The 12,011-nt window shown below is 56.1% G+C and overlaps 1 protein-coding gene across 1 annotated transcript in view; it reads right to left on the bottom strand.

The window, feature by feature from the left end:
• The window catches only part of OTOG (otogelin), a 100,839-nt gene that overhangs the window by 32,313 nt on the left and 56,515 nt on the right, over window positions 1-12,011 (bottom strand). The window contains exons 32-38 of the mRNA XM_054438737.2: window positions 8,317-8,595; window positions 6,085-6,202; window positions 5,293-5,372; window positions 3,081-4,843; window positions 2,166-2,334; window positions 1,731-1,876; window positions 866-955 (exon numbers count right to left, since the gene is read on the bottom strand). Coding sequence (XP_054294712.1) covers window positions 866-955; window positions 1,731-1,876; window positions 2,166-2,334; window positions 3,081-4,843; window positions 5,293-5,372; window positions 6,085-6,202; window positions 8,317-8,595 — 2,645 coding nt within the window. The remainder of the gene's footprint in view (window positions 1-865; window positions 956-1,730; window positions 1,877-2,165; window positions 2,335-3,080; window positions 4,844-5,292; window positions 5,373-6,084; window positions 6,203-8,316; window positions 8,596-12,011) is intronic.

A 12,011-nucleotide genomic window follows, 5' to 3' on the forward strand; every position in this document is an offset into this window, starting at 1 on the left:
TGAGATGATAAAACTGTTCTATATCCTGGTTGGAGGTGGTAGTTTCATGACTGTGGGTGCTTGTTGCAACTGTAGAACTGTATACTAAATAGAGTAAATTTTACTGCATGTAGATTATATGTTAATTTTTTAATGGAAAAATTTTATAAACTAAGAAATGAAACTCGGGGAGTTTTCTGTTCAAGCCTTCATCCCATAGGAAACTTACTGTCTGAAACCCCGCTCCTAAGAGCACCACAAATGTGCCGCACCCTGTGTTCAAGGGCAGATTCCAAAAGGAAGGCTGCAGATCAAGGCTCAGGAATTGGCAGCAGACTCACAACTTTGGGACCTGAGGAGGAGACGGATCAGTCCCCTTTGCCCACCTGTTGGGAGGAGCAAAGGTGGGCCCTCTGGAGAGGATGCCCATATGGGGGTGGGCTGTTGTTGGATACCCCGGCCTCCTTGACAGAGGTGAACTTAGTGAAGCCAATGAAGCTTAAATTCACGGCTCCTCACTTCCTGGTAGGGGTCCTGGTAGTAATGTGTTCATGTGGTCATAGGTTTTTGTGAAAATTGCAAAAGTGAGATATTTTAGCCATAAATATTTAAACCCACTGTCTCTTGCCTTTCCGACTTTTTCTCTGTCACAACAATATCCCATCCCTCCTGGTATACTTCCTCCCCTGACATTGGTGTGGCCACAAGCATTTTAATTATAATCACTTCCAAATATACCTAATTTTGCATTATTTTTTTTAAAAAGTTCCCCTCCCCACCCCTGCCCTGAATCATGATTCAGCCTCACAGCCCCTCCACCCCTGGATGCCCTGTCCCTCAGCTGACTGTGGCCCTGCCCTGGAGGCTGGCTGTTTGATGCACTCACCTTTCGGTTGAAGCGATCAATAGTGACCTGATGGGCCAAGTGAGTCATGTTCAACATCACCAGACAGAACGGGGGCCAGTTCAGGTGCCCCTGCAGAGAGAACCAGACCTCATCAACGTGGAGCCCTGTCCTCTGTCCCCCTCTAAGTGAGTGGGCACAGCAAATGTGAGTACAGTCTCCCCTGACTACCCCCTGCACTATGCCAGGGGCTCCCATCAGGCTGGGCAGATGGTGCCCAGGATCGCATGGAACCATTGCGGCTCCATCTGACCTCATGCAAGCCCAGACCAAAACAGAAAAAAAGGAAGAAAGGAAGGAAGGAAGGAAGGAAGGAAGGAAGGAAGGAAGGAAGGAAGGTCAGGGCAGAGAGGGAGGGAAAGAAGAGAGAAGAAAGAAAGAGAAAGAAAGAAAAAAAGAAAGAAAGAAAGAAAAAGAAAAAGAAAGAAAGAAAGAAAAGGGAGAAGAGAAGAGAAGAGACAGAAGCTACCTCTTTCCACCTGACTTATGGGGACATCCCAGTAGGAGATTCCCTGCAGCCAGCACCCATGACCTCAGGCCACACCATTGCAGTGACATCCCAGCTCCTCTGCACTTCCGTGCCATCCCTCCTACATGGCAGGAAGCTGGCACAAGCTGGGAATGGAACAGGCTAGGGCCAGGAGGTGGCACACTCCACTCAATTCTTTCCCCAGCCTCCCAGGGAGCCATCACCTGGGAGGCCCTGCCTGTTCCTGGAGACAGAGGGAGCTCAGGGGGGCTTCCACATCTGTCTTTGCCTCTGGCACCCTGGCTCACTGCTCCATCTCCCCTCTTATCCTAGTCCAGTTCCTAGTCCCCAGCAGGGAGGGAGGTATGGGGCAGGCACCAGGTTGGCACTTTTGCAGTCCAGTACATGGACGGTGACCATTTCATCTGAGCTCTGGCTGAGGATGTAGATGGCCTCCTTGAACAGAGCTACATGGCTCCCATCGAAGGTAACGAAGCTCAGGTCAGGGAAGATTGAGCACCGGCCTGGGGGAGGGGCAGGGCACAAGAAGAATTGGTGGATGCCTCCCAGACCAAGGCCACCTAGGAAGATGGGGCAGGTTCCTGGCCCTCTTCCTGGATGGATGCAGAGGCCTGGCGTCTGGAAGGTGGCTCAGACCAGGCATCACACAGATCAGAGGTCGCAAGCGTAGGAAACCTGCCAGGTCGGGGTCCCACAGGAGGGGAGTCTGGGACACACAGATCAGGGATGGCGGTCATGCTGGGGTAAGGATACAGGGAGGATGCAGGAGGCTCCGCTGATCCCATGACTCACAGGCACACTCCCAGAGTGGGCAGCAGCGGTCCCCACCCACCCGCACGGCGAGGCCCAGGATCCCACAGCGAGGGGGAGCAGCGCCCTGGGGACAGTGCTGGGACTGATTCACGCGAATCAGCTGGCCCTCCAGGCAGATGTGGCGGACGCAGTCCTGCTCGGCGATTGGCTGGGTACAGAGTGGAGGAAGTGTGAGTGCCCATCGAGGAGCCACCCCGCAAGCTGTGATGGCACCAGATCCTTCCCACATGTAGGTCCTAGAGGGGCAGTGGACCTTCTAGGGAAAGATGCCCTCACCCCCCACCCACCACAAGCCATCTGGGGCCTGGCGCTGCACTTAGTGTGAGCTCGGGGGTCAGGGACCGATTCCCTGAGACCTCTGCAGATCTGCCTGGCCTGCGCTGAGAGGTCTGGGTACACAGGCATGTGTACACACTAGCTCACACTCACAGAAACCCTAGCATACTTGCGCAAGCCTATACACACACACACACAGTTTCTCACAAAGGCACAAGGATGCACATGAGGATGTCTCAAACACCATTCCTCACACACACAAGAGCACATGCAGATACAGGAGCGCTCATACTGTCTCACACATGTGAACACAAACGCACACAGCAGTCTCACACAGGCACACACTCACAAAGGCACACACAGCAGTCTCACACCAGCACACACACATTGTCACCTGGGCATCACACTAGGCCATCCAATCAGCCCCCCAGGGCCTAGATGGGCCAGGCGGAACCCTGCTATGGCATCAGGGGCCAATAGGAGACTGGAGAATATTTGAGGGACCAGGAGCATGGGGCAGGAATGAGGAGAGCGACTAAAACTCCATCTAGCAGGGAAGAGGAAGGGATGAAGGGAGGGGTCACATACGGGTGGCTAGAACCCTGGCAAATCACTCACGACACAGGTGGTGGATGTATTGGCCTCAGTGGTGGTTGCCAAAGCCTCTGCCAAACCCTCTACAATGCTCAGGGCTGGGGCTGAGCGCCCAGATGGTTCTGAGGTGGCCTCGTCCACCGGCTCTGCTGCCAGGTGAGGCCCTGCCGCGGTTCCATGGGCCTCAGCCAGCTGAGGCAACAGAACCAGCATGCTGTCTTGGGGGGCCGTCCTGGCTGAGATGCGGCTCAGGGGATAGGATGTGGGCACTGGCAGAGCTGTGCCTGCCTGGGCTCCCTCGGGCTCAGCCACCAAGGGGGCGAGAGGGTGGCTCGTGGCAGGCATGAGCTCTGTGGGCCCACCCTCGGCAGAGCCATAGATGGAAGTGGGCAGAGACACTTGCTTGGATAGGATGGCCACCTTCCCTGTGGTGCTCTTTCGTGGGACAACAGATACCATGGAGGCCGTGCCCTCAGCCACAGCCAGGACTCCAGAGGTTGGCAATGTGGCTCCCAGCAGCAGGTCTGGAGCTGTGCCTGCTGGTGGGGGTGCTATGTGGGTGGGTGGGTGCGTCTGGGTCATTGCCGCTGGAGTGAAAGGCAGTGCTGGGCTAAGTGTCTGAGCAGGCAGAGTCGTGGCCTGTGGCTGGAGTGGAGTGGTGATGACAGAGGCTTTGGGGCCGGGTGTGGCCACTGGGGCAGATGTGCCCACCTTGGCCAGGGGCAGGCTGGTGTCGGGAGGCAGGCCAGAGAGGAGCTGGGAGGGACGAGTTGACTCAAGGGACATGAAGGGTGTGGCTGCCAGCCCATGAGCAGCTGTTGACAGGCTGGGGGCAGCTGGGGTCTCTGGGGGCAGAGATGGAGACCTGGTGGCCATGGTGGTATGCTGGGCTGGGCGGGGTGGTGCAGTAGGGAGTGGGTGTGGCTGTGGGGAGGCAGGCGAGCCCATGGGCTGGCTGTGCCCGGCTTCGCCCTTCTCTGTGGATAGCACCATCTCCACGCTCCTGGTTGCAAGGGGACTGACAGGAACCTGTTCTGCTGCTGTTCTAGCCACGGTTACAGGGGTGCTGGGACTTGAAGCACTCTGGGCCTGGGTGGGCTGGGGGACCCCTGTCCTGCTTATGACCTTAGTTACTGCAGGTGTCAGCACAGCCTTGTGGGATCCCGAGGAGGTGAGGGACCTGGAGATGGCTTCAGGGGAAGCCACAGGTCTGGAGGAGGGACTTGCTGTCAAGGAGGGTTGTAGGGGTGTCGTCCTAACAGGCAAGGAGCCTTGGCCTCGGACTGTCACAGCCTTGGTCATAAGCGGGAAGCGAGGGGCAGGGGGTGACCGGGAGGAGACTGTGATGTTGGGGCTTCCTGCAAAGATCACAGTCACCCTTGTTGTCTCCATGGCACCTGACACCATGCCAGGTGTGGGTGTCTGCAGTGCAACAGGGAGGGATGAGGACTCTGGTGTATGGGGGACGGCCAGGAGGCTGGCAGTCACTCCCTTGCTGGCTGGGGCCTCTGTGGGGTGGGCAGGGAGTTGAGATGCAGTGAGCTCCAGTGGCTGCTGCAGGGTGGTCTGGGTGGGGCCTGGAGACACCACTGGCTCCTCAGTGGCTGTCATTGGTGGGTTCAGGGCTGTGGTGAGTGGGGCAGCTGGGGCGAGGGCTGGCCCGTGGGTCCCGGGGCTTTCCTGTAGCAGCTGTGGCTCCTCATCACTGGGAGTGGGCAGCCCTCGACTGGGAGGGAGGGTCTCATTGCCAAGGGCCTCTGTGGGAACCCAAACTGCTGGCGCCACACCTGTAGACACAAGAGAAGAGGCTCAGAAGGCGGGGTGACTGCTGCCCCAGGGGATCATCACTGGGCAGGGCTGTGGTGTGAGGCTTGAGGACTGGCACTCTCGGTGTTGGGGTGAGGGCAGCTTCTGATGGCTAGAAGAAGTCAGCAGGTCTGGACTCTGCCCCAGACGTCAGACTCTGACCCCAGAGCCAAGAGACCTCAGGTCTAAGTCTGGCTGCACCACCTTCTCACCATGTGACCCCACTCTGGGCCTCATTTCTCCTCTCTGTGAAATGGGGCGAATAGACCGGATGAGGCCTCTGCCTCCCCTGTGCCTGTGCCTCTTTCCAAAGGTCCCTGTGCTGACCTTGCTTCTCTGGGACCTGGGAGCTTTGAGGCATGACTGCTCAGTGAGACCCTAGGGACTTAGAGGAAATCTGAGGGAAGGACGAGAAGTCTGGGCCACTTACAGTCCTCCAGGTAGACACATCTCTGTGTGACTTCATCCAGGACCTTGGGGGTGGGGCACACAGGGACACAGCCTTCTACCCTGAGGACAGAGCAGGGAGCAGGTTAAAGGCCTGAAATACAGGCAGGGCCATCTCTTTTTCTCTCGATTGAGCACAGGCCTTATCCTTTCTTATGACATGTGTGTGTGCACACATGTGCTTATTACATGTACACACACATGACCCTCCATAGAGATGCTGTCACACATGTACAGGAGCACACACACCCAATGTGTATGCGGCATACTCCTGCACACTTCTACCCCTCAGACCAAGAGGGAAACACACACACACAAGCAAGGTACACTTCTGCACACACTCATGTACAGGTTCACATGTGTCTCTGCCTGGGCACATTCTCATATGGCCTCATGTACCCCCTCCAACCCTGCAGGACTCCAAAATTTTTACATATACATGCAAACACGTCCACAGAGACTCCCACAAACATCAGTGAATACACCCTCACACACGCACACAGCTGCACACAACACCTGCATACATGCAGCTGTGTACAATGAATGCACCGTTGTAGTAGTACACACACAAACACACACAAGGCTCTGCTGCATGCACATCATGCACAGATACTCACATATGCTGACATATGTGCATATATGGAAAGACACAGTCACCGTGGTACACACATCCCCATACACTCAACATATGAAACACTCATACACAAGTGGATATGAGTGCACACACACTGGTGCACACACCTTGGCTCCATGCCCACAGCCCCTGGCATCTCACCTGGGTACGTCCCAGCAGCTGGCTGCCCGTGGGTCCCGGCAGGTTTGGAAGCAGGGGCTGGCACAGGCATCGTAGCGCCACTCGCAGATTGGGTAGGCAGCCCCCGAGGGCTTGGCATCTAGAAAGCGAGATGGAGCAGCAACTCTGGGTCAGGTGAAGACACACAGGGAGTCCCAGAGCTCAGCCCTGCCCCCCCCATCCTGTGGAGGGGACAAATGGACGCATGCAGGGAAAGCGAATGGGGAAAAAAACCACGCTAAGGAGAAACTGCGTTCATGGTGGTTGGGGTGAGTGCCTGGGGGATCCTGGGGACGGGGCTCTGGGAGCTGAATGCAGGACTGAGGACAGGGAAGGACTGAGGACAGGGAAGCTCTGGCCCCGGCAGTTGGAGTGAGGCTTCAAAGGGTGACCGAAGAAGAGGCCTGGACCCCTGATCTCTCCCTTGGGATGCCCTGCCACCCACCCTGCCCCTCTGGGGCCCTGGTGCTCAGGCTTGCCCTGCATCCCAGGACACAGTAACCTCTTCCTTGCCTTGTCTCTAGCAGGGCTATTGCAGACCTCCATGGAGGCAAGAGGCTCTCCTTTGCGGGGTGAGGGGAGGCACTGGGGGATCCCTTCCCCTCTAGCCCAAGGCGTTCCTGGGCACCTAGCCCCAGAGAGCTTGCAAGGGAGGTGCTATTCCCCAGACTCAGCTCTCTCTGTTCCCAGAGAGCCCCTGAAGGGCCTGAGAGTGCAGGTCGTGTGAGCACCGCCCTCACTGCCCTGGCGGCTGGGCTAACTCTTAAACAGCACTGGACGCTACCCAAAATATCTCACACGGATTTACTCATTCAACCTCATCATCGTCTTATGAAGTAGGCGCTATTATTACCCCCACTTTAGAGAAGAGGAAACCCAGCTACAGATGATGCTGGGAAAATGAAAGGTTTTCAGAGGAGATGTTCTCAAAAGAGGCCCTGTGGCTAGCAGCCTATGGGGGGCTTGGAGGCAGACAAGTAGGCCCCAGGCTACCTCGGCACAAGTGACCAGTTTCTGAACAAACAGCCTGAACAGGGAGGTGTGGGTAGGCTCCGAAGCAGGCTCCAGGGAGCAGCCCCCACCGGCAGCTCCTCCAGTCGCCCTAACCTGAACACTGCTGCCAGCTGTGAAGAAACCTGCTTTTCCAAAAGTCTAACTTACATTTGGGGAGCACCTACTATGTGCCAGCCCAGGGCAAAGCCCGCGAGACACAGCCAGTCCTCACAGCACACTTCCGAGACAAATATCCCCATTCCACAGGTGAAGAAACCAAGTCAAGGAGATGAGGGTTCTCCTCCAAGTATCTAGGACCAGGGTCAGGATTTGAACTCAAGGCTGTCCAACTTCAAAGCCTGGGCTCATGCCACTCTGCCCCAGTGTCTTCCGGAGAGGGACACAAATACTCCCATCATGAGCAAGTCTTGTCATCATGGCCAGCGATAAATCTGTCCCATGTCAAGTTCAAGGGCAGACTCGATAACTGACCGCTGAAGGGAAGAATGAGCTCACCCAGCCCTGGCTTGGGTGGGGTGGGTGATGAAATAAGGAGGCTGGCTGAAGACACATTTACGTATGTGTACATGCAAATGGATCCGTCCACAGACACAAGTACCCCCAAGCCCCATGCAAGACAGAGAAAACAGTGAAGAAATTATGATCGCCTTCTCCAGGGTTTAGGCAGAGAACAATATTTTGGGGACAGACACACCTGGCAGGGCAGGCCCTGGACCCTCTTGGCGTTGGTGGAAGGTCGGGGAGTTGCCCCATCCCTGTCCAGGGGCTTGGGCCTTCCATTGAGAGACTAGGTTGCTGGCCCCCAGACCTATCCCCGTTGTGCATGAACTCATGGGGCAGACATGTGACCTCATCAGCAAGAAAACTGAGCCAGCAGCTAAGTATGCTGCAGCCAGGATCACACCTCCCCTCACTCCCACAAAGGCTGCTATATTTTTAGACCGTGTAATTGGCCTGTGGCAGTAGGCAGGACCCAGGAAATTGGCTGGACCCGAAGCACACTGTCCGTGGCTCCCTAAGCCATCAACATGGAGGCCAGGCCACCTCTCATCTCAGGTGGCACCCATGTGACCCCCTGTGCCAGGAGAAGGAAGATTCTGCCTCTTAGGGGCAATTGGAAGGGTGAAGTGGGGACAGGGTGGGAAGAACAGTGGACTGAGAGGGCCAAGGGGCCGAGGGCAATGGCAGGGGGTCACCTACCCAGAAGGCGGAAGAGTGTGCCCCGGCGGAACACCTCTGTGTGTTTGTACAGCCGCAGGGCCAGCACCAGGCCCGACGCATACAGGAAAGAGCTGGGCTTGGCCAGGGACTCCAGGGCCACCAGGCCTGCCTGCCATGTCCCCCGGTGCAGCAAGAAGGAGGCATGCTGTTGGAAGGTGTCACGGCCCTGCCACTTAGCCAGCTCCAGAGACCCATTGGCTGTGACGTGAAGGAAGAAGTTGGGTCTGTCTGCTGCCTCCAGGGACACCACATCTGGGTCTGCAGAGAACCACACGGGGAGGGTCAGTACAGGCAGAGGTCCAGACTGGTGGGCTGCGGGAACAGCATCCTGGCACACATCTGCTCTCTCAGCGACTCTGGACAGCAGCACGCCTGCAGACCAGCAGGCCCTGCCCCCTACGCCAGCCCCCAGCCCACCTACTCTGCCCGCCAGCTGCCCCTCCGCTCACACCATCTCTGCCTGAGGGCGAGCGGAGGCTTAGAGACCCCCCAACTGCTGAGCCTTGGGAAGGTAACTGAACTATCTCCTTCCCTCCCCTTTGCACCCCTCTTTCCGTTCTTCCCTCCTTCTACAAACATGTTTGAGTGCCCTCAATGTACCAGGCACTATTCTAGACACCCAGGATCCATCAGTGAATACAATAGAGGCAACTGCCCTGATGGGGTTGCATTGCATTAGACATGTGGGGCACACTGAAGGTTGGTGATTTGCCAGGCTATAAGGTCCCCAGCTTGGTTCTGCTCCTCACAGAATCCCACAGGGCCAGCATTGGCAGCCCTTCATCCAACTCATAGATAGGGAGAGGGTCCCAGAGAGAGAGAGAAAGGAGCTTGCCCAGAGACCCAAAGCTTGTCTCTGTCCTCTCTCTCTGGTCTCCAGAACTGCCCAGTTCTAGGGCATGGGGGCTTGACGCCTGGTGGGCAGTTTCACCTGCACAGGGCCTTATGGGTCTCCTCAAGTCCCAAATCCACAAGCAGGTGCAGGGAGTGAGCACGGGGCGGGAATCCCAGCTCACCACCCTGGCTGTGATGTGGGCAAGCGCATTCATGCCTGGGCTGTTGGAGGGATCATCAACGAGGTGTGTGTGAAGCACCTGGCACAACCTGGTGCTGGGTGGGTGCATCTTCAGCCCCTTCCATGTGTCCCCTGTGTCCACAGAAGGGACGATAGTGTCCCTGTTACACCTCCCTGGGAAGCTGCGAGAAGACGGCAGGTAATGGAGACAGACTTCATTATTCATGTTAATAATCACAGCTGCTGTTTACACATGACTTACTACATGCCAGGCACTGTGCTAAGCAAGCTGGTTACCTGCAGGTTATGAAATTCCTACGAGAACCCTGTGAAGTGAAAAATATTTTCATTCAGCAGCAAATATTTACTGAGTGCCTGCTGTGGGCCAGGCCCTGTTCTAGGCACTGAGGCCACAATAGGGAGCAAAATGATGAAAATTCTTGCCCTCATGGAGCTCACCATCCTGGGGGCTGTGGGGTGGAGAGAGAATAAATTTCTACGACAGGTTAAAAGGTGGTGATATCACAATTCCCCTTTTACAGAGGAGGGACTAGAGACCCAGAGTCACACTGATGGCAGATGAGGGAGGCAGGGCTGGATGCAGGCAGGCTGAGGCCAGAGCCCAGCTATCTTCACCACCACACAGCCGGCCCCACCCATGGGATGCAGGCGTGGGCATGGGCAGTCCAGCATGGGAGGGCACTGAGTCCCAGCCCCAGCCCACTCCACCGGATGCGTGACCTCAGGCAAGTCACTTCTCCTCCCTGGGCCTTGGCTTCCTCCTTCAAGAAGACAGGGTTGGGCCAGATCAATGCTTCTCCACTGTTTTCCCTGCCATCCTCCTAATAGGGCAGAGACCTTGAGATGCAGAGTCCCGGGGCTATACTGTAAATATTCGAGTGACTTCACCTGCCATCCTCTGTATTTCTTGTTTAATGTCTCGGTTTGGAAGGCAGCATGGCAGAGGAGTTTGAATGAAAGACTCTGGAGCCAAACGGCTGGCACCTGTCACTAACAAGCACTGCGCCCCTGGGTAAATCACCTAATCTCTCTGGGCCTCAGTTCCCTTATCTGTAGATTGGGAAAATAATAGTCCCTACCTCCTAAGATTGTCATGAGGATTAAATGAGTTGCTATACATGAAGTGCTTAGAACAGTGCCGGCACATGAGAAGTCCTACAGAAGGGCAACCTATGATTATTAATAAATAAGTAACCTCCCCCCACAAAAATCTTCAGGTAACACTAGCACCCCAGTGACCTGTGTCAGGCTGTGGTGGTGACTCCCCAGAGTGGGAAGCCTGGGCCTCAGTGACTGCTGAGTCCTCCCCTCTGTGATGTTTCCTGCTCTCCACTTCTTCGCATAACCATCTTTCCCATCCTTTAAGGCCCAACTCAAGGGACACTTCCTCCACGTAGCCACCCTAGGTCCCACCTGGAAGGCACCTTTCCTTGGCTGCCCAGGACCCTGGGCACAGCCCAGAAGAAACAGTATGGGATGGGAGAGGGAGGAGCTTGGGTCCCCACTGGGCCCATGAGACCCAGGCCTGACTCTGAGACGGAGCCTGGACTGGAGCGCCTCTGGGATCCTGCTCCCAGTGACGTTCTCTAAGGCCAGGTGACTCCGGGGTCCTGCTTAGCATGCCCATAAACCTAGTGGAAAGGTAACAACCCCCTGGACTACACATTACCTACTAGATTAAAATACTGGATGGAGAACAGAAAAGCCTCACTAAGCAGATGGCCTGCCACATCTGGAAGGTGGTGAGACACCCTTCGTCAGGCAGGAACGCACGGATCTGGGGATCAGAAATGTTTAGGGAGGAAGTGCTCTCTTTGGGGGTGGTGCTTCTGGCTGTCCTGCGGCCCAGTGCCTGACTCCTCACTCCCAGGCCTCCTTGTGCAGCTACGTGATTCTGCCAGGTACCACCTACCTCACCCAGGCTCACACCACCGTGAACATCACCTATAGGTAGGGATGTTGGCCGTGCCTGGGGCTGGGAGGGAGCCAGGATGTCCCTTCACCTCCACAAAGCCCTTCCATGGCTCCCCATTGCCCTCAGGATAAAGTCCCAAATCCTGAGCTTAGCTTACTAAGAAAGAAGTTTCCCTTCCTGACTCCTTCTTACTCTCAGGGGAACATCCTCTATTTTAACAAGCCTCTCCTGACTCTAAGACTGAGTTGGGGGCCCCTCCCCAGTGTTCTCACAATGCTGTGACTGCCTTTGGGCATGTCTGTCTCCTCGATGGGACTGTGGGCTTCTGATGGGCAGGGACCTTGTCTCTTGTATCCCTGATTTCCCAGTACCTGGCTCTGTGCTTGGCATGGGATTAGGACTCAGTGAAAGGGTGGGAGGCAAGAAGAGAGGTGGAGGGAGAAAGGGAAGAGAGGAGGGAAGAAGGGAGAGAGGGAGGGAGGGTGAGAGAGGAAGGGAGGGAGGGTGAGAGAGGAAGAGAGGAAGGAGAAGGAGGAGCATGAAGAGGGAGAGCTGCCGCTTGGCTTCTCTGGAACACAGCTATTGCATACAGCAAGGTACAGAGGCACACCTGGGCCTTGACTGCACTGGCGGTTAGGGGAGCAGATGGAGAGCATCTCTGCAGAGGAGAAGAAGCTGATCCAGAAGACACACCTTCTCAACTGGAAGAGGGGCACTTGTCGG

The sequence above is a fragment of the Pongo pygmaeus genome, chromosome 9, assembly GCF_028885625.2.
Source record: "Pongo pygmaeus isolate AG05252 chromosome 9, NHGRI_mPonPyg2-v2.0_pri, whole genome shotgun sequence".
Lineage (NCBI taxonomy): Eukaryota > Metazoa > Chordata > Mammalia > Primates > Hominidae > Pongo > Pongo pygmaeus.